Source organism: Mytilus edulis, chromosome 3 (genome assembly GCF_963676685.1).
Source record: "Mytilus edulis chromosome 3, xbMytEdul2.2, whole genome shotgun sequence".
Taxonomy (NCBI): domain Eukaryota; kingdom Metazoa; phylum Mollusca; class Bivalvia; order Mytilida; family Mytilidae; genus Mytilus; species Mytilus edulis.
Genome location: NC_092346.1, coordinates 47312145 through 47336714, shown reverse-complemented (window position 1 = coordinate 47336714; position 24570 = coordinate 47312145). Strand labels below are relative to the sequence as shown.

At 31.8% G+C, this 24570-nt stretch overlaps 1 protein-coding gene across 2 annotated transcripts in view; it reads right to left on the bottom strand.

Moving 5' to 3' along the window:
• Positions 1-24570, bottom strand: part of LOC139516681 (serine-rich adhesin for platelets-like) — a 39810-nt gene that overhangs the window by 14113 nt on the left and 1127 nt on the right. The window contains exons 2-11 of one of the 2 annotated variants that reach the window (XM_071306907.1): positions 23511-23709; positions 19262-19282; positions 18094-18197; positions 16466-16518; positions 12204-13618; positions 10594-10926; positions 7333-7689; positions 4897-5250; positions 3250-3447; positions 1900-1950 (exon numbers count right to left, since the gene is read on the bottom strand). In XM_071306907.1, coding sequence (XP_071163008.1) covers positions 1900-1950; positions 3250-3447; positions 4897-5250; positions 7333-7689; positions 10594-10926; positions 12204-13618; positions 16466-16518; positions 18094-18197; positions 19262-19282; positions 23511-23709 — 3085 coding nt within the window. The remainder of the gene's footprint in view (positions 1-1899; positions 1951-3249; positions 3448-4896; positions 5251-7332; positions 7690-10593; positions 10927-12203; positions 13619-16465; positions 16519-18093; positions 18198-19261; positions 19283-23510; positions 23710-24570) is intronic. The other variant, XM_071306908.1, reaches the window with a different exon arrangement.

Genomic DNA, 24570 nt, shown 5'->3' with positions numbered 1-24570 from the left:
TATATCGGTTGTAGATCAGACATTTGCGTATCGCATATGTAGAATTGCAGAGTGGTTAATGTTCGGAAATCTGAAGTTAGTGTAAAATAGTGAAATTGACAAAATGGAATTAGAGAGTGGGGTGGTGGTAACAGCACTTTAAGCTAATTTTGAGATTGTGAAAGACAACGACTACAGGTGTTTCAGAAAAGACAATAGCGTAGCACATAGGAAAAAGTAAAAACACAAAAATACTGAACTCCGAGGAAAATTCAAAAAGGAAAATCCAAAATCAAAAGGCAAAATCAAAAGTCCAAACACATCAAACGAATGGATAACAACTGTCATATTCCTGACTTGGTACAGGCATTTTCTAATGTAGAAAAATGGTGGATTGAACCTGGTTACACAATGGTTTATGTAAAAACGTTTGTGCTAAAGAACTAAAATTGACAAAATGAAATAAAGTGGGGGAGGACAGTAATACATTTATGTTAAATTTTTGCTAACTAATGCAGATTACAACGGGCAACGACTATATGGGTGTTGAAGATCAGACATCGGTGCATCGCATAGGAAAACACCAGAGTATTTGTGTTCGAAAATCTAAACTTATATATAGGAAGATGTGGTATAAGTGGCAATGAGACAACTCTCCATCCAAGTCACAATTTATAAAGGTAAATTATCATAGGTCAAGGTACGGTCATCAACACTGAGCTTTAGCTCAAATCGAAACAAATACTAGTGTAAAACCATTCAAACGTGAAAACAAACGATCTAATCTATATAAAAAACGAGAAACGAGAAATACTTTTGAACTACATCAACACACGACAACTACTGAACGTCAGATTCCTGACTAAGGACAGGTGCAAACAATTGCAGCGGGATTAAACGTTTAAATGGTACTAAATCTTCTCCCTTATCTGAAACATTACTGTAACATCACAACATAGAAAGACATACTAAAAAAAAATAGTTTAAAAATGAAATTGACACAATGAAATTGACACAATGAAATTAGGGGGAAGGCACTTTAAGTTAATTTTGTACTAATTTATATAGATTGTAACGGGCAATGACTACAATTGTGTTGAAAATAACATATTGGCGCATCGCACAGGAAAAATCTTGAGTGGTTTATGTTCGAAAATCTGAAATTAGTTTTAAAAAGAGGTTTATGTTCGAAAATCTGAAGTAACTGTTAAAAATGAAATTGATAAAATAAAATAAGGGAGGGTAAGGAACTTTAAGTTAGTTTTCGACCAATTGATAGAGATTGTGACGGGTGCGACTACATATATGGTGCAGATCAGACATTTGCGCATCGCGAAGTAAACACTCCCAAGTGGTTTATGCTTGATTATTTGAAGTAAGGGTATAAAAACTGAAATCGAAAAAATGAGATTAGGAGGGGTAGGAAACTTGAAGTTTATTCTGAACAAATGTTTTAGATATTTTAAAGGACAACAACACTATAAGTGTTGTAGATGAGACATTGGCGCATCGTTTAGGAAATACTCCAGCGTTGTTTATGTTCGAAAATCAAGAGTTATTGTTAAAAAACTGAAATCGACAAAAAAAATAGAAGGGGTAGGTCACTTCAAATCAGTTTTGAACCATTTGTTTTAGATATTGTGACGGGCAACAACTACACTGGTGTTGTAAATCAAATATTTGTGCGTTGCATAGGAAATACTTCAAAGTGCTTTATGTTCCAAAATCTGAAGTTAGTGTAAAAAAACTGAAATTGACAAAAATGTTGTAGGTGGAGGTAACAGTACTTTAAGTTTATTTGGTTCCATCTTATAGAAATTGTGATAGACAAGACTACAAAGATGTTACATATTACAAATGCCCGATACAAACAGGCAAATCATATGTAAGCAAAGGAGCATATAAATACCAAGTACATACATGCAGAAGGTATTGGCGTAGTTGTAGGTGGATCTGGTGTTGTACAAAAATCTACAACAAATAAAATATAAGCTTTTTAAATATAAATAAACCTTCAGAAAAGCGACGCAACAGCCTTGTGAGAGAGTTTATAAAACAATATAATTGATTTTCATTCGTTCACAAATCTGTGGCGTAAATTGCATTGCCCTTATCGAGTACACTAAAGACCGTAATTTAAAAAAAATATGATAATGAAACAGTTGATATCATCAAATTCAAAGCGTGTGAAATAAATACGCCAAACTCTCAATAGTTGTCTGAGGAAGTTGCAAACTTAGTATTTTGCATATTTGACTTCCCGTAACTAAAACTCACGATAAAAATACATCTAGTAAATCGTATCAACACCTTATCGGAAACAAATAAAATGTACCTTAATGTGGTACCAATGACCTTGACTAAAATTAGTTTGGCTAGTTTAATTTTCATAAAATATTGCCAAGTATTTACTTTGACCCTTTGACAAAATTATAAAATTTCAAAAAACTTGAACCATACACTTTATCAAAACGTTTCACTGGATATGTAACTGTAAGACTAACACTTATTTTGACCATCGAGAAGCTTACTATTTTCTGAACACTATAATATAAATTTAACGTTCAGGCAGACAGAGTTATCTCTCTGTAGTGTTCTGTACCATCTTAATAAATGCAAAATGCTTTTTTTCTGCGAACAAACCTTTTTCATCATGCTTATTCAAATCAGATTAACGAAGCAATGAATAAAGAAATCAAAGTTACGTTAACCTGACGCCCCTTTTTAATAAAGGTATACGTTTATACTTTGTATTTGTTCTTTCTTGGACTGAATCAAATCGTAACTTTTCTACCGCATTATTTTCTCTATGTCCATTAAAAAATCAAAATTTGTTTATCTATTATTAGTATTCAAACAAAAGGTGATCTTCGTCATGTTGGCATTAATGTTGTAGTTGTAGTTGTCGTTGAACAAATCTTTAAAAAAAAAACATTAAATCGTTCTATGTTCAAACATGAGTTACGTAACCAAGGATGAACAATTGTTAATTTTTAATAAATGAATCAAGCAATGCATAGCGGTTCTTATAATTTTATGTGCCAACAAGCTTTGTGTCAAAGGAAATTCTCGAAGTATTTATCAAATTGCGAATGGAAATTGGAATATGTCAAATAGACAACAACCCAATCAAAGAGCAGATAGCAACTGAATTTTAGCAGTAATGATAAGTAAGCATTTCTAAATAATAAGATATATCGCATCTATACCGTATTACGTTATGTATTTAGTGTTGGATTTGATTATTCACACACACGTCAACTTTGTTACCTTGAGGAACTTCTTCTTGGCAAACAGCATCGGAGCAGTTATTTGAGCAGTCTCCAGTGAAGCTATTTCGACATAGGTCAGATGGACAGAATTTACCCCGTGGGTAAATGGTTCCATCTGCATCTTTAATACATAAAACTTGTACTTTACAATTTTTTGGATGCCCTCGTTTTGCTCCACCACAGTTGCAAATATTCCCTGTTTACAAAAAAACACATTATGAATAGGTATTTGTCCAAATCGTTTTTATTTAAAGGTTTAAAAATAAATGTGATATGAAACATTTTCAAAGAATAGCTTGTTTAGCCTTTTACTAGCTGGAAACAAGTTTTTATTTCTTTTTTATTTTTCTCTTTATCGATCAATTGAAAATTGGAACAAATTCAAATGTATAAGAAAGTTATTTTTAATATTTGCGTGACTATTTCTGAGCAATTCTGCATTTGACTATTGTTACGGTGTTAGGAAATTTATAATCTTCTTATAAATCAGTATGCGTGAGCGATGTATATATTAGAACATACAGAAAATGGTTCAAATTTTTTGGACAGTCTAATTTATTTGATACGAATGATACGAGAAAATAAACATTCAATTAATGTAATACATTTTTACAAAAAGATTTCACAGATTTATTAGACATGTTAGAAGGGAAAATTATTATTTTTCTAGGTAAAAAAAGACATCATAACTTCTATGTAAGTCTAAGCATATTTGTAATACTACAGAAAATGGTTCAAATTTTTTGGACAGTCTAATTTATTTGATACGAATGATACGAGAAAATAAACATTCAATTAATGTAATACATTTTTACAAAAAGATTTCACAGATTTATTAGACATGTTAGAAGGGAAAATTATTATTTTTCTAGGTAAAAAAAGACATCATAACTTCTATGTAAGTCTAAGCATATTTGTAATACTAAATACTCGAGACAGTTAAATATCTAAACATTTTCATTAATGATCAAACGTTATTTTTTTTACATATAAAAAGAAAATGTGGTATGATTTCCAATGAGACAAGTGTCCACAAGAAAAATGACGCAGACATTAACAACTATAGGTCACCGTACGGCCTTCGATTATGAGATAAAATCCATACCGCATAGTCAGCTATAAAAGGCCTCGATATGACAATGTAAAACAATTCAAACGAGAAAATAAACGGCCTTATTTGTATAAAAAAAATGAACGAAAACCAAATATGTAACACATAAACACACGACAACCTTTGAATTACAGGCGCTTGACTTAGGACAGGCATATACATAAACATGTACGTATAAGGACATAATGTACAATGCCCACTTCATACATCATTTAAAAATCAAGTACGTACTATAAACGTGTAAATGGCAGCATGTACTTTTCTTTATACATTATGCTTCTACTTAGAAAACGGAAGAATCAGAATAGATAATTACCACGATAAATTTTAATGCTTTTGAAAATGTGATAATATGTAGAAAAAAAAGAAAAAAAAGATTAGAGCATTTAATTTGTGCATTTGGTGAACAGTATTAATATGTGCTAATTCATCCCTAATGCTTTAACTATGTTTATTAACTTTTATTTTACTCCAACGTTTTGGCAAACCTTCTTAGTTATTTTGAACTATATTTACATAAAAATGTAAACGTACTTGGAATTAAGGTGAGATTTTCACTTGATGTGTAGTCATCAGAACTATCATCAACACTGCACCTTAGTTTTGCACCGTCCATTTCTTCCGTGAATTTGATAGCAAACTTTAGAGATTCCACTGTTTGGCATTCTCCAAAAGTTCTGCTAGCATTGCGATAAATATGGCCATCTGGTATCTGTTGAAAACGTGTTCCATTAGTGTACATTATATCTATCATCAGTGTACTAGGAGTTGGATAGCCGACACCACCTTCACATGTATGAAACCCAGTATCACGGTAAAAATTTGTCGGGAATATCAAATCGATAACCTGATCTGCATTTAAAGTAAGGGTTGGCTTTGCATGTTGACCTACAAATATAAAGATAGAATTTCGTAAAAAGGAAACACCAATTACGAACGACTTTGACGCCTGAGAAGACATTCTTTTGATTATTTGGTAATAACTTATGATGAAATATTGGTTGAACTATCAAATCATTTAGTCAATATAGATCATAAGAGGTTTCTTACGTTTAACAAATTTATGTGATATAATTGTACACTGATAAGGAAGTACCTTCTAAAATATGTATATAGCCGTAGGTATCAAACGTTATCTATAATACTTGAAGGCTTGTTTGAAAGAAATATAATATACAAGCGATTATATAGGTCAACCTATTGCTTACAACAATAAGCAAAACACATCTATACTATTAAACGAGAAGACCTCATTTTGGGTATCGCTTCTCTTCTTTCCACAATAAATTAATCAACACGCCTCTGTGTCCTATAGGTACAGTGCATAGTCGCATTTGTCATCCATTCATATGATTATTCAGATTGAGTTATTTTGGGAGAAAATCGAGAAAAAGGGCATCCGGATATTGTCCCGTCATTTGACAAAATTTTAAGTCAGATTATACCGGATTGCGTTTTTCTGTATACTTTGAACATACATATACTACGAATAAAGTGTATTTTCAGAATTCTATCTGCTATAATTTTCAAGTTTACTATCCACGGTGGTCACAGAGTTTATTAAATAGAGAGGGTCTGTATACTATATCAATGACCACCATGGATCGATTAGAAAACTTAGAATTGAAAGTAAATACACTTTATTTATATAGTGAATGTTCATAATATACAGATGAGCGCTAAAATTATTCATGTGCACTTTTGATACCTTTTCTGAAATTCTCCAGTCATTAAATCTTTTACAAAATTTATTGATTACAAAAAAAAAAAGATGTGGTATGATTGCCATGTTGACAACTCTCCACAAGAGACCAAAATGACACAGAAATTAACAACTATAGGTCATCTTACGGCCGTCAACAACGAGCAAAGACCATACCGCATACTCAGCTTTAAAAGGCACCGAAATGAAAATGTAAAACAATTCAAACGAGAAAACTAGCGGCCTTATTTATGTACAAAAAATGAACGAAAAACAAATATGTAACGCATAAACAAACGACAACCACTGAAGTACAGGCTCCTTACTTAAATGTTCATAACATACTAAATGTATATTCATATTGAAATTGATAGAAAACCACACATTGGGAATTTTGGAAATAAAGGAGGAGGGACTAAAAAAAACATTTTCCTGTCCCATGCAATAACCTATGATTTATGATAATTTTGCTGAAATTCTCCAGTCATTCAATATTTCACAAAATTCTTCCAACAACACTTTACATACTTTAAACAACGCTCTGAATGCCCGCGATTTCGCGGTTGTGTTCTAGTACCGTATGAAATACCCTTGTTTCACAAAATGTGAAACATACAAAACAAGGATGTCAACGGCTCATAATTTTGCAGTAAAGGCAAACATAATAGAAATATTAACAGTAATGTTATTTTTGACATATATATGCCTCTAAGACTAATTTATCAATCAGTACACATTCAACATTCAATAGATTTAGATTGAAGACGCTATCAACAGCAAAAGAAAAAAATGACGTTGTGAAATTCCAAGATATAAGTATCGACAGATTGTAGATCCATGAATGTGTATATGTTTATAACAATATTTAGTTTGCTTTTAATTTATCGATATTAATACAAATAAAAACAATATTCAATGATCTAGTTATAGTGTTGAATTGGTATTATTAAGTCCGCTGGTTTCGTTCACACATCGTTGTCAATGTAATATAATTCAATGCGACTGTCATACAAGTGAGTGTTTTAGCTAGCTATAAAACAAGGATTTCGAAAACAATACATTTTACTATTATTTTGTAATAGTTTTCAATAGTAAATACTGTTAAAACTAAAGTGAACTGTGCGATGTTTAGGTTGAACAATATTAAAATTAATTCGCAGTAAACATAGCATTCGAAAAATATCGTTACAATGTGTATGGTTTAAACTACTAATTGTACTGTGTTGCGAAAAACTAACAAAAAATACATGTATGTAACTTGTACTTACGTGTCACTTGTAGATGTCCAGTAGCGCTTGTTATAATCTCATCTAAATTATTTGAAACGTGTCTTAAAAGTGCAATGCTATAAATTCCATCCATTGCACATGACACATTTTTGAATGTTATCATCAGCTTGAATATCGATGATGTAGTTTGAAAATCAATCTTAATATCACTATTGTTCTCATAAGTTTTATATATTGATCCATCCTTATTCAGCAAGATTCCATACAAAGAATTATTCAAACCACCTTCATGATAAAATCCTATATAGTCAAAGATTTCAAATTTAGGTATCATGCATATCATTGCAAACGGTCCAAAATAAAGTTCAGCATCCGAGATATTAGTGCATGATAACTCTGTAAAGAAAGTTGAATAGCTATAGAATAATTAATCTATGAGAATTTGGAAAAGTGATTGCCACCATAATTTCTGTACACATTTTATTTTTATGCTTAAAAATACCCGAGCTGCTAAGAAAACAATTATTGAAAGTATACATGTTTAGTGATTCATTTACAGTGAGTTGACTGTTAGTGTTGCTCTCCACCAATTGCAACTCATTCAATATTTTGACCAAATTGCAATTTGTTTTTTAAAATCAAATTGTTCAACTGGTCAGAAATTTGAACCAACTAGAAAACCACAGGCAAGTCATGAAAGTGCAAGGTGATAAAATTAAACATACTTACAATCCTATAAGACTTTAACTCCACTTTAATGATGTTGTGACAAAATTAGTTTATCAGTTTGTATAGTTATATTATATTCATTTCCATGCTGAAGGGGAACTGTTTATTTTGAATTGCTATTAAATTGTCCAAACTAAGCTTTCATATAGTTTTTCTTTCTAAAAGTATTCTATATTTATAAGAATCAGATATCATTTTAAATAAAACATCATATATTCAGTAAAATATGTGTGAAATAACAATATGCTATTGATAAATTTTCAGGGGAGATAACCTAAAATATTATTCTTTTGAATAAAGACTTTTTGAAAGAAAAGTTATTATCTCCCCCATGGAAACTCCCTACAAACATATATTGCAATTTTACACATATTTTACTGAATATGAAATGTTTTAATTCACATAATGTCTGATTCTTATAAATATAGAATACTTTTTTGAATTGCTATTAAATTGTCCAAACTAAGCTTTCATATAGTTTTTCTTTCTAAAAGTATTGATCAGTATTCTATCTATAATACTAAAATAACGAGGTCCAACTTGTCAGCCGCCATCACGTAAAAACGACGAATAAAAAAATTCAACTTTATATATAACTAATATAGTACAAAGGTGTAGATTAAAAATTACACCACTCCAGGCCCTTTTGTTTTCCACATAATTAATATTGCCAATAATTAAGAAGTTCCGGGTCGAGTCCGATACCGATACCAATAGTATATTCACCTGTTACCTATTACCTTATCTGTACGTTCCGCATCTGACAGGCGCAACACCAAACGGTGTATTCAGGATTAATATGTTATATAGTATTACACGGGTCATAATCACAGGGTTGACACTACTTAATTGTCAAATTGTTACCTATTGTAGTATTTTAATCAGTTAGACTTTCTAAGATAACAGTACGAATACTAAAAATTTGGACTAAAATAAGGCGTATAGGTACAGTTTTCAATATGTTAACGGGCATGACGTAAAACAGCGAATCAAAGAATTCAACTTTATTTATGACTAATATAGGACAATGCTGTTGATTAAAAAGTACTCCATTCCAGGACCTTTTGTTTTCCAAATAATTAATATTATCAATAATTGATAAGTTCCAGTTCGACGGGTTCAAACAGAAAGATTTGAAAGCGGAGAAAACTGTGTATCTTATAATCGGCATGACTTTATCAAATGACAATACTAATACTAAAATAAGGCTTGCGCAAAGTTATATACTTTAATTCAGTCACGGACCTGCGATATCACGGGTGTAATCTAGTATTTATAAGAATCAGACATTATGTGAATTAAAACATTTCATATTCAGTAAAATATGTGTAAAATTGCAACATATGTTTGTAGGAAGTTTCCATGGGAGAGATAATAACTTTTCTTTCAAAAAGTCTTTATTCAAAAGAATAATATTTTAGGTTATCTCCCCTGAAAATTTATCAATAGCATATTGTTATTTCACACATATTTTACTGAATATATGATGTTTTATTTAAAATGATATCTGATTCTTATAAATATAGAATACTTTTAGAAAGAAAAACTATATGAAAGCTTAGTTTGGACAATTTAATAGCAATTCAAAATAAACAGTTCCCCTTCAGCATGGAAATGAATATAATATAACTATACAAACTGATAAACTAATTTTTGTCACAACATCATTAAAGTGGAGTTAAAGTCTTATAGGATTGTAAGTATATTTTATTTTATCACCTTGCACTTTCACATTTTGACTGATCAATTTGTTCAATTTTCTGACCAGTTGAACAATTTGGTTTAATAAAACAAATTGCAATTTCGTCAAAATTTTGAATGAGTTGCAATTGGTGGAGAGCAACACTAACAGTCAACTCACTGTAATTTGTTGGTAAAACAACTACAGTCTTATGAAACATGTTTGTAAGTCAATAATAAGGTAATATTTATCATAAGATAACCAATTTTATTTGAAAAGCTGAATAAAATCATTTAAGATAGCAAAAAGATTATCTCTAAATTGTTCAGACTTTTAGAAAAGAGTTAGCTATTTATATTGTACATTTATGGTGTCCTTGTACTGTTCAGTTGTTCAGATTTGTCATACTTAAATTGAACAATAAATTTTTGAAACTATGCAACATGTTTTCACGTGTTCAAAATACACAAATGACAGTGCAGTCAAGTTTTTCATCTTTATTTACATACACAGGTTTTTTTTTTAAATTGAAATTCGATGATAAGCAAAGAAGAGTTGATGTGTGTTACCACCATATATGTTGATTATACATTTAAAAGAGGGACGAAAGATACAAGAGGGACAGCCAAACTCATAAATCGGAAACAAACTGACAACGCCATGGCCAAAAATGAAAAGGACAAACAGACAAACAATAGTACACACGACACAACATAGAAAACTAAAGAATAAACAACACAAACCCCACCAAAAACTAGGGGTGATCTCAGGTGCTCCGGAAGGGTAAGCAGATCCTACTCCACATGTGGCACCCGTCGTGTTGCTTATGAGATATAAAATCCGGTAAATAGTGTAGTTCAATAGGTCACATTTATGAAAGTTTAACTTACCATGTATTAATATTGACAAAATCCCTTGCGTTTCAGCAATTGGATCACCTGAGCTATTTAAAAGTAGTATATCGTAGGTTCCGAATATTTCATCGGAAATATTTCTGAACGTCAGTGTTAGTTGTGTGCTTTTATCGAAATACACAGTGACATCTGGATGACCAATGTTAACTTCTGTTGATCCATTTCTAAATACCCTCATCGCCAATAATGGATGGCTGATATTTCCTCGTAAGATTCCAATTTGATTGTAGTCGTATGCACTGCCAATGGTGCATGTCATTATTTCTGGCCCCGAATGAAGATTTGCTGTTATATTAGTGCAAGAAAGAACTAAAAAATAAAAGAAATTTGAAACTGGGAAAGAAAATACTATTTTCTATGATGACAAATAATTAGTATAAATTGTCATCTTGTCTGCCAAATTAAGATGTTACATTCATGTTAAATCTATTATTTTATATTTCATAACATGTCGTAGTTGTTAATCTCACTTAAAAAGAAAATTAATCTGTAATTGTTTAGTATAATAATTCGCCGTCGGTTCGGACACTTTCACATTATATGAAGTAAATGTACACTCATTATTAACGATTAAATGTATTTTGGAAATATTTGGAACAACTATATCTTTCAAAAGACGCGGAACATTTTCATTTTTAAAAGTGGTTTAGACAAAGGTAAGACAAAACACGAAAGCCGAAAAAAGCCTCTTAGTACACTATTTAAATCTGCATATACAACAAACAAGTTAAACTATATGGGTCACTTTACATTTCTAACTTATTCGTCCATTATATTATTTTCGTTCATCATTCTACATCCATGTATTTAATGAAATTCTAGATTACTGATTTATAACAAATCTCAATATATTTAGAAAATATATGTACAGCAATTGATACTAGTAATGAATGCTTTCGTTTTAAATTGATGCAACATGCACGCAAGTGATCTTCAATTATATATAAAATATATGCAGATATAAAAATGTGCTAAGATATAATTAAAACTTTGAATCTGAAACAAAAAACAAAATACTTCGCAAACATTTTTAAAGGAAAAGAGAAAATCATTATCATTCCACTCGAAAGTAATTAGTTAACGTTTTATCTGATAAAAGTGTTAAAAGGGATGAATTAATATAAAAAAAGGTAAATCGTTTCAAATAAACAAAATCGTATATTCAGATGAAATAAGAAGTTGGGTAAAAAATCACGAAGAGGTACACAAACCCAAAACTCGAAAAGACACTGGCAATGTCATGGTTAAAAAATGTAAACTGAATAAACAGCAAACAACAATACAGAAAACACTACATAGTGCCCTATTGACTGAAAAACAGAAACACAACAAAAATGCTTAGGTGATCAGAGATTCTTCGTAATGACTCAAAATATCAAACGAACTATAGCCAAGAAGAGAAGTAACTAAACGTTTTTCGATTTTGGATAAAATCCCCAAAAAAACATATCAGTCGGTGGGACTTTTTAAAGAACTTTTTAACTAAAGGCAAATTAAGAGGGAAAAAATAAGTCTACATTATACCTAATCTTTTGTCAGGTGTGACTTATAATTTTGAGAAAAATATATTACTCGATATAGCTTACCGAAAGATTGACTTTCTGTACTTGAACTTGTTTGTTCAGTTGATGACAAATCAGTTGTTTCCATAGTAGTGTTTTCTGTTGTCGACTGTTCAGTGGAAAAGGCAGTAGGTGTCGGTGTTGTTTTGTCTGTTGTACTTCCGTCCATCGTTACGGTTGTAAATGATGAAGTTTCTTCTTCTGTTGATAATGATGTTATTGATGAATTTTCGTTGTACGTTGATTTAGTATTATCTAATGTTGTTTCTATGGTCGATGGTGTTGTAATTTCTGTCTCGGCTCCAGTTGATACTTGCGTACTTCCACCCGATACTGATGTATTCGGTGTTGTTGTAGATGTTAATGACGTAGCCGACATTGCTTCTGTTGATGAGACGATATCCGATATAGAATTACTTTCCGGTGTAGATGTTATGGAATATGTTTTTGTTTGTCCTGATGTTTGATAAGTTTCGGAAATTAGTGTTTCTTTTTCAGTAGTGTTTGTTGTCATTGATAGTGTTGTTGTGTTGTCTGGCGAATTCGTTTCAAATATATTCTCCTCCGTTGTTTGTGAAATTTCAGTGGTTGTTGTTGATTCATCTGTTAAAAGAGTAGTGGCAGTTGATAAAGTAGCATCTGCTGGTGTTACTGTTGTTTCTAAGTTCGTCGTCTGGTCAGTTGGTGAAGAGGTTTGCATATTGTCAGTTTGCCTTGATAACACGGAGGAAGTCATTGTCATTTCAATCACCGTTGTGATATCTACTGACGTATCAGAAATTAAAGAGACTCCAATAGACAGCGCATCTGTTGGAGTATATCCAAAAGAATTAGAAGTCGAAAGTTCAAAGAAATTCGATTCCGATTCTAAATACTCACTCGTCGTCGTCAATAATTGATTCTTGTCGATTGACAGTGAAGGTTTTGATGACAGTATCAATGTATGCATGGATGATTCGATTAGCGTCACAGATTCCGTCTGAGAAATAGGAACAGTTGTAGAAATAGAGGCGAAGTTAGATGTCTCCAATGGCGATGAAAAACTGTTCTTAGTTGTTTGTTGTTCTGATTGTAAAGATTCAGTGAACTGCATTGTTGTTTCCATCGTGTATAAATAATCAGTTATTGAAGACGACATTATTTGTGACTGTAGAGAAGTTGACCCTAGTGTTGACATAATTCCTGAAGTGTCAAGTAAGCTGAGATCTAACGATGATGATACAGAATTAGGAGCAGTTTCTCCTTGCACTATAGGTGGGGTTGTGAAGCTTTCAACTGACACGGAATATACAACTATTGGTGGGCTTATTACAAAGGGTCCCAAATGTGATGACGACTCATTCAGATAATTATTTAGGGTCATCTCAGACTCATTTGAAGCATCCGTTACGGGAATACCAGTAAAATAAATGATGTAATTAACGATAATACTTCCGTTTCTACAAATAATTGAAATAATGTTTTGAATAAAATGTGGAAAACTGTTGTATATTCTCCCTCATAGTACGTTACATTAGATATTGTGTATGCAACCATCGTCATTCTAAAATTCAATATTTGTGTTTTTTAATTTTTATAATAAAATTTATGGTATACATATTCTCATTTCCCGACTATAACACATATGGTATCCATATCATACTGATAGCTTTCAAAAACCTCATTGTCCGTGTTTTATATCGCGTCATGTGATTTTGACCGGTCCTTCATTTGCCAACCTGATGAGCATTGGTGAAATATATATTGTAACTTGAACTTTTTATGTAATATGAACTTCCAATTTAAAAAAAAGTTTTACATGTTTCATATATTTGAATGGCTAAGTTTTGAAGAAGTGAACGTGAATTTTTTTTTCAAAATAAAATCTTTTATATTATCAAAATCTTCATAAAGACTTAGGGGCCAGTTGAAGGACGCCTCCGGGTGCGGGAATTTCTCGCTACATTGAAGACCTGTTGGTGACCTTCTGCTGTTGTTTTTTTTTATGGTCGGGTTGTTGTCTCTTTGGCACATTCCTCATTTCCATTCTCAATTTTATTATTGAGTTATTGACTTCCCAGACTCGCCGATATTTTCCCGTATGCAGTGACCTTAACTACCAGACTTCCCGTTATAACTTCTACCACTGCATAGCGCAAGTGCGAGGGATGTCAACACACGAATTCTTAAAGGTTAAATAGAAATTACATATTCTTAAGATTTAAAGATGTCTGTACCAAATCAGGAATGTGACAGTTGTTGACCTTTCGTTTGATGGTGTTTTGTCATTTGATTTTGCCATTTGATTAGGGACTTTCCATTTTGATTTTTCCTCGGAGTTCAGTATTGTTGTGATTTTACATTTTTTCATATGACGTATATAATCTTTGGTTCACAAAAAAAATATTTTACAACCATAGACGTATTGACCTGACGATATCGGGATATTGGTATTTAGTCGGATCTTAACCGGAAATTTGGATAAATATTATAAAACCAACACCGATATAAATAATAAAAAATGCCAAAATGTTCAGGCTTTAGTTAAATCTGTATTTGGGTAAGTTGATACAAGCATACGATTTGTATTTCGTCTTATACTATAAGAAGCAAATGACAACTAATATATTATATTATAGTATTGTGTAAATACGTTAGTTATGAGATATGAAAGTCAAGTAGTTCGAGAATTTTTCTAAATACGTTTTGAAAAACCTTCTCACTGTTGGTAATCATGCATTAGTCGTCCCTATCCTATAAATTAATTACTTTAGGTTACATTGAAGGTGGAGAACGAATTTACAGTTAATTAATTCTATTGGTGTGTCATTTTTATGCAAGGGTGACATTTCCTTTGTACTATGTTCCAACTCGAAAAAGTCAATTGAAGCTGTGCGAGTTTAGTCTCCCTTGTAGTTTTATACTCTGTACTAACGTATGGTAATTTGATTTGATTTTCAATAATTACGAAATTTATAAATTCAATAGATTTCAGTTTTTGTTATTGATTTATTTAAGACGTTGATGTCACGGTATATATATTTATAATGTTATTGATTTGTAACGTTTAAAATTGTTATATACCAATATAAAGAATTTGTCATCAGTTTTTAAATATTATTCAGTTACACTAAAAGAAGTAGAACACTGACCATGCTAGACTTGCATGGGAAATCAAGGTCGATGCTAACCCTCTCACTCACAAGGTACTTTTTTTAGTAATAGACATTGTCAGTGCTTTTGCCTCAGACAAAACCTTCAATATGAGGTCAAACATTCACGGAACAACACACGTGTTAATAGATATATGTAGTCCTATTCTGCTGTCGTGAAAACACTGTTTTAAATTGTGTCCAAATCATCTCACCTGCAAAAGCATTGATCCTGCTACTTGTAAAAGCATTTATTGTTTTACTATGGTGTATATAAGTATGTCTGAATTCAAATGAAGCAGACAAATTGTTTTTAAATTAGGCGGTTAGTTTTCTCGTTTAAATTTTTTACATTGTCATTTCGGGGTCTTTGATAGCTGACTCTGCGGTATGGGCTTTGCTCATTGTTGAAGGCCGTATGGTAATAGTTATCAAAGGTACCAGGATTATAATTTAGTACGCCAGACGCGCGTTTTGTCTACATAAGTGACGCTCATATCAACATATTTATAAAGCCAAACAAGTATAACTACTAGTATGCAACCTATAGTTGTTAATTTGTGTGACATTTTGGTCTCTTGTGGAGAGTTGTCTCATTGTTAATCATACCACATTTTTTAATATTGAAAAAGTTGCATTACTTAATTACCTAAAGACAAATACATGTATGATGTGACACCCCTAACACAAACACACTCAAGATACACATACGCACAAACTGACAAAAACAGAACATCATAACCACCCCATTATCCAATGCTCATTCCAATGTTAAAAGCTTTAGTGATAAATAACGAAAGAGACTATATAAACCATTTGAACTTTTATGAAAAAGACAATAAATAAATATTGTATCCCCATAATGATGAAATGGATGGAAAATTATCCAGAGTTATCTGAAATTAATAACAAAGAGGGGCTGGCAAACATTTTTAATTTGCGCTTAATTGACGTTAAAGCAAGTTTCCACTAAAAATGAATGTTACTATATTTTTAAGTATAAAAACTTACAAATGTACATGTACATGTACTCATATCTACTAATTTTATTTGATATGAATTTAGTTGACAAAAGATAAACATGCTAATATGTGTTGTATTAATGGTATTTTTAAGCAAGAGGTTACAAGTTAGTGTGCAGTTCAATGTTCTTACTTTAAATTTGAGACCTTACATCCATGGTAGCCTTTTGTGTAAACTTTGCCTATCTGAAGTAAATACAAAACAAACAAATTTAAAACACAATAAGCTGTCTATTATTGGTCTGAAATTAGAAAAAAATATGTTTATTCCTGTCAAATACATCTGCATAGGCGGAAGAAGACGCATAAAATGCACGGGCGTTTTCGAAAAGTTGATGACCTAACAGGTTAGGTAACAAATAAACTGATGAGACCTTCTTTTACCACTGAGTGACATAGATTCCCGTCGCCCTTTTTATTTGAAACATTCAAATTTTGTGAAAATATTAATTCACTTTTATCTTTAAACTGTTTTACATATTAGTTATAAATACATCAAAACACCATGTCTACAAGCGGGGCATTCAGATGATTCAATGATAGTAGACTTGCATGTAACAGCTAATTACAAGACATGGACAATAGTGTTTGTATACCAACTTATTTTTGTGAACGATTTATTTGCGTGAATAGAAAAATATCGCGAATATAAATTGTCGAGAACATGTTCAACTTCGATATTTCCTTCTATAAATACATCAAGAAACTTAGAAAGCTGTTTCGGCTAGAAATGGCTCTACGCGAAATAATCTATACTGGAAAATAAGTTGGTTTATAATGGTCGAAACTCTTTCTTCACAAAGTAATTTATAAACAACATTAAATATGGCTGATAAATATTTTTCTAAAATACACAGACGGTTTTTTGAAAACATTATCGGCGAACACACTTCCAGTATAAAGCTGGTACTATTTCATAAACTCCTTTCAGAAATGACTTTCCTGTTTGGAAAAACAAGATGATGTATAGTTTGTCTTGCTAAGCATGTTCCAACTCGTAACTCAAAGTATTGAAAACGGGACCGGGAGTATATATATCTAATAGATCTGAAAACCGTATACAGGTAACAAATGATAATCATTGGGCTGCTAATTTGATAAGAAACTTAATGTTCAGTAGCAAAAGATAAATGTGTGAGGAAATATTTAACGGTCATTCAACATAATCATTGAACAATTCATAGAATCAGCAACAGGTATCCGAAAAGTACTCACAATCACGTTGTTGAATTTATATTCAATCTTTCAGTTTAGTAGTTTCTGTGAAAAATGTATTTTGACGGACAAATGCACTGAAGGACAAACAAACGTACAGACAAAGGCAATTGCGATATGGTCACAAATCATAAATTGAGATGTTGTTTTTTTTAAACTTGCTGCAACGATAACGTCAAATATACTGAACAGAATGTTGATAAATACTAACAACAAATTAAACAACCTGAACCAGACATAAATTAAACAATTTTTTGATAACAACAGTAGCTATGGAAAGTGTGTACTCTTCTGATATTCCAACTTTATTTAGAAAACCTGTAGTTTCTATTTTGAGCATCACACAATATTGCAAAATGATTAAATTACGTCAAGTTGGGATCAAAACGGTTATCTGGTTGTGGACGGAACAGAGATGACGAATTAGGAAAATGAGGCCAACTCTAAGGAACTGCTATGCTATGTGATCAGGGATAAAAATAAGTTCTACAAATTATGTTTTCATAAACATTGTACTGTGTGTTTTTTAATTGGCTTATCACATACCTCATAACAGAACCCGTCAGTTAATGATTTGTAATCTTGAGATCCAGGATCCATCAAAGTCTGAGTAAACGTCCTGTTGATTTCAACTGTCATATTAACTCTAACTGAAAATAAAATTTGAAAGATGGGGAACTTATCGTCATATATTAATATAATTGTGATACCTGTTTTAACACACATGTATATAGGTTATACTGTTAGTATTTAATTCATAAAAAGCAGGAAACTAGGTATTTACTTCATATTTGTTTTTCGAATGTACATAGTTATAGTGTATATACATGCACGTTAGTGTATTTTTCTCTATTTGGTAAACAAACCATTTTGTTTTGTAAAAATAAGTCCATCTAGCGTAGCCAGACAAACCATTGTTTTACACGTCTCATTTATGTGAGCTTCATTTTTATAAAATATGCAAACAAATAATAAATATATTCTACATGTATCTATAGTTTTCAGTGTTAACATCGCACATCAAACCTCAAAGAATATTTAGTAGTTAATTTAAAAAGCCACAATATCCACTATAAATGTGTTTAGTTTTTCTAATTGTAAGGAATACTACTTATTACTCTTGAGCATTGTAGTATAAAAAAGGAGGTTCAGATTTTATTATCTTACCTTTCTTGTTGTAAGCAAAAACAAAGGAACTTCGAGTTTCTTTTACGATTTGTTAAAAAAACAAATAAACAAATCAGCTATATGAATCATACAAGGATCTCCCTTCTTCCATACAATCAAAGTGACGCTATGCCTACATGTATGACCTTTGCTAAGAGTTTCAAGAGACAGGAACAAGCGTATCCTGTGATCCTGGTTCAATAATTGAAACTACTCGATCAGTAGTTTGGTCTAGAACAAAAGCTACTTCTTTCAAAATCAGAGTCATGTTACAATGTACCATATAAGGTTTGTGCTCGGATGCCTTTTAGGAATCAATATCAAAATAGACTTGAAAGGCGGTCGATGTGATTTTGTATCGTTTTATTTTCTGAATTCACTTTGATCGAAATGAGAAACTTCACGTTTACGTAAAAGTTAATCGTATATAAACTTATAATATAGATATTCCTAGAGACGGCAAAAGTTCTAGACTTTGTCGTTAACTCAGGTTGATAATTCGAACGCACCTTAAATTGATATATCATTGTTCGTCTAATTTACTCACCATAAAGTTTTGAAGAATCTTCTAAAATATAAATATAATAAATTTGATACAATCGTTAACTTTAGATATCATGAATATTCTTATCAGCGATGTCATTATAAATATACCAAGCCAAGTTTAAAAAAATAGCTTCCTTAAAAAAGTTTATTTATTTAATATTATATTTATCGTTTGCTGGAATAATGTGAACTCACAAAAAATGCTTAGCTCCGAGGAAAATTAAAACGAAAGGTCTCTCTGAGTCCCGGGTCTAATACAGCTAACCTCGAATAATCTATAACAAGGCCAATACAGAAACAACCAGTACATCAACGAAAACGAACATACACATACAGTGGAGATCACTTCTAACCTCTCATTAGAACTGTCAGAATATCTGTCATAGAACTATTCTAACCTGCCCTAGAACAGTTCTACCTAGAACAGTTCTACCCTAGAACTGTTCTTAGTAGAACTGTCAGAATCAGTTCTAGGTAGAACTAACTAAATCAATTCTAGGTAGAACTGTCAGGATCAGTTCTAGGGTAGAACTGTCTAAATCAGTTCTAGGTAGAACTATCCAAATCAGTTCTAACCGTAGAACTGTCAGTAGAACTGACTAAATCAGTCAGGACTGTTGAACAATTCTAAATGACGTCACTGTGCACAATAAGGGCACTTTGAAATTTAGAAGAAATAAATCACTTCCAATTACTTTGCTATATAATAGCAGATTTTCTATATTTTACTGATCAAACGTTACAAATTCAAATTCAAATATATCTTATTTCTAATCAAAGTGCCCACAAGGAGCAGAACAATACATGTACAAATATCGAAGTGAATAAAACATGTAGAAGGTTATCAAACTCATCGGAGAAATATTTTTTATAAGATTGCATACGGAAACATCATTGTTTATGTTTCTTCGTTCCCCATTTTTTACAGTCTCTTCCTAAATATAACTCTGCATTTAATTCATGGAATTTTAATCGTTATTTACCTTGTTTGCCTTGGATTTACATTCATTTAAGATTCTGTTTTAACAAATGTTCAAACGAAAATTGTACAGTGGATGAATTATGGGATATTAATGAAAAAAGTGTTGTATAACGTAAAAAACAATATACATTTGCACCATCTCGTCAATTTAGCCAGACTTATCCATAACGATTATAAATGATATCTGGGAGTCTGGAACTCAGAAAAATATACTCGATCTGAACATGAATGAAACATTTGTCCCTAGACGTTCGGCTACAAACAAAATCATGCATTTTTCTTTGCCTTCTTCAAATTATATTAACAGTATACTATTCCTAGAAGAGAACTTCCCATACATGTACTTTTTATTTTAAAATAAAGTATATGAATCAGTTATGTGAGTGTTGGATGATGCCGTTAAATAGTTAAAAAAACAAACATCACAAACTACTGACTTAAAAAGTCACTTTAGTGACGGTTCTTTATTATGGATACAGAGAGGAAATAACGGCGCGCTAGATTTTTAGATATGGTATAAATACACCTTATCGTTACTTGTCTGCCATTACTAGATATCACACAGGTTCCCGTAAAATTTTGACATCATAAAACAAAATATCTGACACCACAATGGAAAAGTGATTGTTGTATGCTTCAAAAGTTCAAGAGGCCGGGTCAGCCAGGATTAGCGATAAGGTGTATTGGGTTCCAAAGTTAGTGTCATTTTTATCATACGATCAGTCCTGACATAGAAATATTATTGGTTTACAATGAGGCCATATATATTTACATGATAAAGTGTAAATAAGTTAACTTTTGGTTGATGTGGTCAAATTATTTTGTTAAAACGACTCAGTCTGATATATCGAAATACTGAAATTTGTTTACAATTCAATATTTTTAATAAAAAGAGGACTTGCTGGTACTCGAAATCGATGTGGAAATTTTTTTGTAGCCAATGTGTTCCAATATTACTGTCATTTGAATTATCAATTCAATCCATCGTGATATGTAACTATAAGTGATTTACTATGCGGCTATACATACATGTATATATTAAGATTTACATAATAAAGTGTAAATATGGTCAGTTTTGGTTGATGCTGTCACATATGGTCAGTTTTGGTTGATGCTGTCAAATATGGTCAGTTTTCATGGTTTTGGTTGATGCAGACAAATAATTTTGTTATATTCATGAGTCAGTCTGAGATATCAAAACTACTGAAATTAGTTTACGATTCAAAATTTTGATTAAAAAGAGAACATGCTGGCAATATAAACTGATGCGAGCATAATTTTGTTTTCCAATATTGCTTTCATTTATATTGAACATGTTAAACAATCCATCCTGATATAAAAATATAAGTGATTTACTTTGCGGCTATTAAGATTGACATCATGTACATAATAAAGTGCAAATATGGTCAGTTTTGGTTGATGCAGACAAATAATTTTGTTATACCAGTCAGTCTGAGGTATGAAAACTACTGATATTTGTTTATGATGACATTGTAATATTTTGAATAAAAAGAGGATATGCTGGCACTCTAAATTGATGCAAACGAAATTAGGTAGCATTGTGTTCCAACATTTCTATCATTTGTATTATCATGATTATACAATCCATCCTTACATAAAAATATTACAGATTTACTATGCGACTATAAGAGTTGCATAAAAAAGAGCAAATATGGTCAGTTTTGGTTGATGTGTTCAAATATGGTCAGTTTTGGTTGCTGCTGTCAAATATGGTCAGTTTTGATTGATGCAGACAAATAATTTTGTTACATGAGTCAGTCTGAGGTATGAAAACTACTGATATATGTTTCTGATGCGATATTTTGAATAGAAATAGGAAATGCTGGCACTCTCAATTGATGTGAAAAAAACAATTTTGGTCATTGATTTCCAATATCGCAGTTATTTATATACTACAGTCCCTCTTTACCTAAAATTATAACTGAATTACTATGCAGCTATATAGATTTACATAAAAAAAAAGCAAATATGGTAAGTTTTGACTGATGCAGTTTTATTACACGACTCAGTCTGAAGTATAAAAACTAATGATATTTGTTTATGATTCAATATTTTGAATAAAAAGAGGACATGCTCATTGGAGGATCAAGGGGAGGGGGTCCAGGGGTTGGAACCCCCCTTTTTTTGACGACCAATGCATTTGAATGGGAGCATATAGTTGGAACCCTCCCCCCTTTATTCATGGTTGGACACCCCCCCCCCCCCCCGCCTTTTTCAAATGACTGGATCTGCCCCTGCATGCTGGCACTATAAATTGATGCGAATAAAAATGTTTTCCAATATTGCTGTAACTGGTTTATTAATTTACAGTCCCTTTAGACCTAAAATTAAAACTGAAGTACTGTGCAGCTATATAGATTTGCAGAAAGAAAGAGCATATAATGTCAGTTTAGATTGATGCGGTTAAACAGGTCCGTCCGAGGTATGAAAACTACTCGTAAACAGATATATTACATTTGGTTAATGAGGTCAGATAATTTTGTTATGTGATAACGAGCCATCCTGACTCCCGGAATAACAAATGTAAAACAATTTAAATAATAATGCCCCCCCCCCCCCCCCCCATACTAACGGCCTAATGTATGTACACAAATTGAAAGAAAAACAAATAATTGATGTAACACATCAACAAAAGAAAATCACTGAATTACATGCTCCTGACTTGGAACAGGCACATGCATGCAGAATATGGCGGGGTTAAACATGCTCTCTTGCCGATTAAAAATCTGAAATAAAACCGGCAAAATAGCAAAACTCTATATGATTTTAATCGCTATTTTGCCGAAGCCTTTGTATTTAGACAAAGAATTCTTAAAACTTATAAATCAACTCTAGCCGTAGAATTTATAAATCAATTTTAGCCGTAGAATTTATAAATCAATTCTGGCCGTAGAATTCATAAAAATCAATTCTAGCCGTACAATTTGAAATCAATTCTAACCGTAGAACTGTTCTAGAAGTAGAACTGACCAAAGATGGTCAGTTTTAGCTAGAACTGTCTAAAACTGTTCTAGGGTAGAACTGTCAGGATCAGTTCTAGGTAGAACTATCAGGATCAGTTCTAGGTAGAACTGTCCAAATCAGTTCTAGGTAGAACTGACCAAATCAGTTCTAGGTTAGAACTGTTCTTGCTAGAACTGACTAAAAGGTGTCAGGCTGACAGTTCTACTTACTGTCCTAGAACAGTTCTCCTGACAGATTTAATGAGAGGTTAGAAGTGATCTCCACTGTATATGATTCGACTTACCGTCTTTCTGCAAACTTGTAATCACTATGACTGGTATTATCGCAATTACTACTAGCAAAATTCCAGATATAATTGCAGATATTGTACACTTTCTTCGTCTTTTGGTATCGTTTTCCTCCTTTTTAAGGTCCAAATCTGCATCTTCTTCATCCGGGGCCACGTATGGTTCCTTTCGTTTATATGAAGCACGTAGAGATATCTAAAACGGACTTAGAAATTTATTTTCAACTTCAATTTTACCTAACATTTGTATCTATATATTTTCTAAGGAAAAATACATGTATATATAATATCAATTTGTATATTTATAATGCATTCAATATGACGTTCTTCTTAAGCTTTGGGTACAAAGCCATATTCTTTTTCGAATAGAACATGGGCTGCACGGGATTGACGTCACAATTAGTTGCAGCAACAGTTGAATTTTGAACAACGCCAGAGATCCAAATGGACATTTTTGTTGGTGTTGCTCGCAAGGAAATTAAATAAAAACATTTTAAAAGTAAGTTTAAATGTTTCTGTTCTTTTTTTATTGATAAACTGCTGATTTTTCTATAACGTTTTTGTTCATCAAATCAAAATGGCGACATTTCGAGTGTCTACTATAGGTTCGCTTCGAAGTACAAAAGTTTAAAATATTCCTATTAGAATCGAAATAATTCTATCATGCCATTCTCTATGCTCATTTTAACATGGGTAGGCATTATATTTGTAAACATTTAATACCTCGCTAACGCTCGGTATTAAGATATTAACAAATATAATGCCTTACCCATGTTAAGATGAGCATAGAGCATAGCATGAAAGAATTATTTCTTAAATAAACCATTACATGCCAATGAATTTAGTTATTGATAGATTGGTATTTGCTTGACGTCCAGTGACACATAGTTCATGCATGTTGATATAAAACACAAATTAACAAAAACATAAATTATTGATACAAAAAGTTGGTCCTGTAATAGGGGCCGACCGGGATGACGGGCGGGAAAATTTAATGCCATTAAAAATAAGGATTTAAAGGATATGGACAGTAATTTATTATTGAAACAAGCCATCT